This window comes from Hordeum vulgare, chromosome 3H, assembly GCF_904849725.1.
Source record: "Hordeum vulgare subsp. vulgare chromosome 3H, MorexV3_pseudomolecules_assembly, whole genome shotgun sequence".
Lineage (NCBI taxonomy): Eukaryota > Viridiplantae > Streptophyta > Magnoliopsida > Poales > Poaceae > Hordeum > Hordeum vulgare.
The window spans coordinates 523,824,386-523,829,279 of record NC_058520.1 but is presented as its reverse complement, the minus strand read 5'-3'; the positions used below and the strand labels follow the sequence as shown (position 1 = coordinate 523,829,279).

Below are 4,894 nucleotides of genomic sequence, written 5' to 3'. Positions count from 1 at the left end.
TCTTCTTCCTCTCTACTTGGGGACCTCCATTCCTCTGTTAAACCGTGGGCTCAATCTCGGCGCCGCCGCCAAGCTCTCCGTTCCCCTGCCGGCCAGCCGGCTGCAGATTTCCATCTAGCCAGTCATCTTCCACCGATTGTTTCCGAGATTCCTTCAGAGCGAACTGCTGATGCCCACCATCCGCCCCGCTCGTTGTTTTTCGGCACACGGCCCAACTGTGCGGCCTCGTCATTTTTTTCCTGCCATTCCTGTGCTTCGCAGGGCATTAGTTTTCCAAATGAGCGTGCCTTGTCTTAATCAGATCTGTGGCGAATTCGGCCAGATTGGTGGCGGGGCTCGTGGGATGCTGAAGGGAGCAGTACAGTGCGAAGAAAGGGAAATGCATGTGCATTCCAGATAAATGTTTCCGTCGCTGCATTGTCGCTGCACATGTCCACGAGGATCACGAGGTCTGACTGTAAAGAGACATTATTGCAGTAGTAGGTCAGGTTGCGTCCCCTGAGGTTGCTTGCTGGCACAGGCATAACATGAGTTTGGGTGCTGCTGCCTTCTTCTGCCTCCTGCTGTCCCTCCGGGTTCAGGATGCAGCGGCGGCTGATCTTGGCTTCACAAGAAGCGATTTCCCACGGGAATTCGTCTTTGGAGCTGGAACCTCGGCATATCAAGTAAGCTGGGCGTGTTTAGTCCATCCGGTGCCGTCGTAAATTTAACGAATCTTCATTTCTCTTCTGCTTGCAGTATGAGGGTGCTGTTGCCGAGGATGGCAGGAGCCCAAGCAGTTGGGACATTTTCACTCACGCAGGTTGGTTGCTACCGCCTCTGTAAATAAGCAAGTATAAGATATTTTAGAGCCTTGTGTCAGGTCTCTAAAACGTCTTATACTGATTTGCAGAAGGAGTACTTGTTTGTGAAATAAGTATAACTCTAGTTTCCCAGTGCTGCAACTACATTTTGTTTTAGCATGTGTGCATATTATCTGTGGGCATTTTCTATGTTTTTATTTCAAATGCCTAAGAAATAGAACCTTGAGCATTGAGTATAAATATTTAAAACCAGTTCTTTCTTGGCAGAACAGTTTTATGGAGCATCTCCGTTGCTTACCATCACTAAATTTAGAGTAGCTGAACATGAAAAGTTGGGATTTGCAATAGCCAAGACCAGAATTTGACGCAGTTAGGTCAATTTTTACAGTTTGGTTTGGTCTTGCAGGCAGTATGCCAGACAAAAGCACGGGAGATGTTGCTGCAGATGGGTACCACAAATACATGGTGAATAATAAGAGGGACTGCAAAATCTTGACCGTTTCTCTGCTTTAATATAGTTCTCAAATAAATCAGGCTTATCTGATGTTGCAGGAGGATGTCAAGCTCATGTCTGAGACAGGCCTAGAGGCCTATAGGTTCTCCATCTCCTGGTCAAGGCTCATTCCAAGTACATAATTCCTCATAAGTTCTACCACAACCATCCACTTTAGTTTTCTAATTTATCTTACTGTTTCTGAAATTTTGGGTTTGCAGATGGACGCGGAGCTGTCAATCCCAAAGGGTTAGAGTACTACAATAACCTCATTGATGAACTAGTGAATCATGGTAGTTATATTTTCAAGACCTTGAAAATATATAACTGCAGTCAATTGTTAGCTTCATAATTTGTATAATCGACGTAAATGACTTTTCATTTCAACAAGCATACGGAATAAAACCTGAAGGCATTGATCATTCGAACCTACCCGTCCTGTGATTTGTATCCAGGAATTCAAGTACATATCACACTTCACCATGTAGATCTCCCCCAAATTCTCGAAGACCAGTATGGTGGATGGTTAAGCCCCAGAATTGTGTAAGTTCATATTTCACTATAAAATAAACAACTCCACTGTAGCAGGAATTCTTTCTTTGGAGAATCCAGTGGTAATTTTATATTATCATTGACATACTTATGACATAATATTTTTGCCATATTCATATTTCTTTATTCAAAAAATGCAGTGAAGATTTCACAGCATATGCAGATGTTTGCTTCAGGGAATTCGGCGATAGGGTTGCATCCTGGACGACTATGGATGAGGCCAACATCGGTGTACTTGGCTCTTATGGCAATGCCCTGTTCCCTCCTGGCCGTTGCTCAGATCCATTTGGAGCAACAAAGTGCACTGCTGGGAATTCTAGCATCGAACCATATATAGCTGCTAATAATACCCTTATGGCGCACGCGTCGGTTTTCAGCCTGTACAGAGAAAAGTATCAAGTAAGTAAAATAGTCTTCTACTCAAAATATTTTTGGTGCTACTTAGTTTCTTCGAAAAGTGCGACACTAAGCAATCTTAGGCTTTTCTCAACAGTGGCATCATTTGCAGTCATGTACACATTAATCATATTTTAATTCCTCTTTGACAGCAGTATATCATGGGGAAATAGTCGGTTTATATTGTTTAGGTTCTGGCCTTATTACATTCAAAATAGGGGTGTGTATAGACTCTTATTCCACCAATGGAGTGGCAGTGCTCCTGCCTTTTCTTTTGCTAAAATAAGTATTCCATTCTCCGTTGCTTCCCTGTTACGATGCAAAATTTTCGGAGGCATAGACTCATAAAAAATAAGAAGGAACCTTTTGGATGCAGCACAAGCAAAAAGGAATTGTTGGCATAAATATATACTCCTACTGGAGTTATCCACTGACAAATGCCACCGTGGATCTAGAAGCAACTCAGAGATGTAAAGATTTCTTGTATGGCTGGTATGATTTTTTTAACTCCATTTTTGTCACTGGAAGCACTTAACCTACATAATCCGTGCATTGTTGAGATCTTAAGTGCGGTACTGACAGGATACTAGAGCCATTGGTGTTTGGGGACTACCCACAAGTAATGAAGAAGAATGCCGGCTCTCGTCTTCCACCCTTCACAAAAGCTCAATCTGAACTTATCAAGGGTTCTTTAGATTTTATTGGAATAAATCACTACTTTTCTGTCTACGTGAATGATCACCCTCTAGATACAGGTGTTCGAGACTACACTGCAGACATGTCAGTTGATTTAAGGCGTAAGTATCTTTTTCGGGCAGTGATACTAGGAACTCATAGTTGTGAGCCATGTGGATGTGCAATTTGATTCTTTTTTTTGGAACTCATAGCTGCGGTATTGTACATACAAGCACACAACGGCAAGCCAAGAGTTGTGTACCGTTCTAACAAGTGGTTCCTTTGTATGATGCAGGTTCTAGGACCGACCCGCCAGCTGGTCAGGTAAAAGTTTATGTCAACAATGTGCAAAGAAGTTGCTAACTCGGGTTCTTTGGACCATGCACTGCTCATCCATTGGATTATATGCTCCGAATTGAATCAAGAGTTTGGACAAGAAAAACTCGCATACAAAACGGATATCATAAACTTGACGATAACTGAGATAGTCTTTGATGGTCTGCAGGGTCCCCCAACAAATGTTCCAAGTGATCCCAAAGGGTTGCAGCTTGCACTGGAGTACCTAAAAGAAACCTACGGGAACCTTCCCATCTATGTCCAAGAGAATGGCAAGTAGAATTCCCAGCCAGAAGCAATTCTCCGTCAACAAACAAAGCTGCATTTTCAATCGTGGGGTTTGTTTCAGGTATCGGATCTGCCGATGACAGTCTGGATGACACCGACAGGATCGGCTACCTGAGCAGCTACATGGAGAGCACACTGAAGGCGATGAGGTGCTTCGAGACCAACCAAGCACATGCAGTTTCTTCAGCATTTAGTTTCAAAACAGTAGTGCAACAAAGCAGCTCGCCCAGTTCATTCATGCACTCCAAAAGCAACTGCAATTCGGAAGTTCAAAACATTTCCAGCTTACTGTTCTGTGTATCTGCTCTCTTGTTGTGCAGGAATGGAGCCGACGTGAGAGGCTACTTCGCCTGGGCATTCCTGGACCTGTTTGAGCTCCTGGCCGGGTACCAGTCGAGGTACGGGCTGTACCAGGTCGACTTCGCCGATGAGAGGCTACCGCGGCAAGCCAGGCTCTCTGCTCGCTGGTACTCCGGCTTCCTCAAGCACAACGGATCCTCTGCACTGGTGTGGAGGACGCGGGTGAACCAGGCGCTGAACCTGGTGTCTTGACTCCCGAGTCCAGTGCAACCGCGTATGCGTGCGCGTGAGGTTTCGATCAGGAAGCGCTATTCTCGGATTACATTACCAGTAGATACCAATACTTCTGTAACCACTATTTTCTTAATTATTTCCTTTAGAAAACCATCATTTTCAGAGCAAGTTGAAGAAATGAAATGCTCGAATTGCATGTGATGCATTTCTTTGCTGCTACATAGGCCCTTATTACAGAAAACCTTGAGTTACACTACATAGATATTTCCACATAGCTTTCAGAAAACCAACGAGTTACAGAGGCAGGGTCTGAGGCTACGGCGTTCTCATGGACACACAAGACCAGAGAATGTTGTACTAGATCACGCTCCAGTGTGGTTTCAGGTTCCAAAGCTACCGCCGGGACGCAAAAACTGTCAGCCGAAACAGAGGAAGACAATGAGCTAGACACTGAAGATTTCGTGTCGCGTAAAAGTTGCAGCATTTCTGCCCTTTCTCCCTCTATTTATTCTGGTTGAAATCAAAGTGCAACGCACCCCATTACCAATCGTGCCATCCCACCGGTGACCTCATCCCCGTCTCGCTCGCCCAGTGCTCGGAGCCTCCGCTCGTCCGCGGCTCCCACCGCCGTGCGCGGCTGCGTTGCGTGCCGCCCAGGTGCGGCTCCAGGCACGGTTCTGATAAAGCTTGCTCTTAACTAGAGACCGCGTCTATTCCTCACAAAGTGTGTAGAAGCACGTGATAGAGCTGATTCTTAGTTAAGAATGTGTTTGGTAGCCTTTATCCGAGATAGGATGCATCAATAATTTTTTTTGAC

General features: G+C 44.9%; 1 protein-coding gene across 4 annotated transcripts; it reads left to right on the top strand.

Moving 5' to 3' along the window:
* On the top strand, nucleotides 1-4,282 carry LOC123444677 (beta-glucosidase 2-like). Of its 4 annotated transcripts, none has more exons than XM_045121475.1 (15): nucleotides 1-217; nucleotides 323-396; nucleotides 478-665; nucleotides 739-802; nucleotides 1,210-1,268; nucleotides 1,356-1,431; nucleotides 1,518-1,589; nucleotides 1,752-1,839; nucleotides 2,025-2,247; nucleotides 2,621-2,736; nucleotides 2,827-3,041; nucleotides 3,215-3,243; nucleotides 3,425-3,527; nucleotides 3,605-3,692; nucleotides 3,864-4,282. In XM_045121475.1, the coding sequence occupies exons 2-15, from the start codon at nucleotides 384-386 to the stop codon at nucleotides 4,093-4,095; spliced, it is 1,566 nt and encodes a 521-aa protein (XP_044977410.1). In that variant the 5' UTR covers nucleotides 1-217; nucleotides 323-383; the 3' UTR covers nucleotides 4,096-4,282. The 4 variants fall into 4 exon arrangements, with proteins under 4 accessions (XP_044977410.1, XP_044977408.1, XP_044977411.1 ...); XM_045121473.1 differs by having other exon boundaries at nucleotides 2-217; nucleotides 1,989-2,247; XM_045121476.1 differs by having other exon boundaries at nucleotides 2-217; nucleotides 302-449; nucleotides 521-665; nucleotides 1,989-2,247.
* The last annotated feature ends 612 nt before the right edge of the window (nucleotides 4,283-4,894 follow it).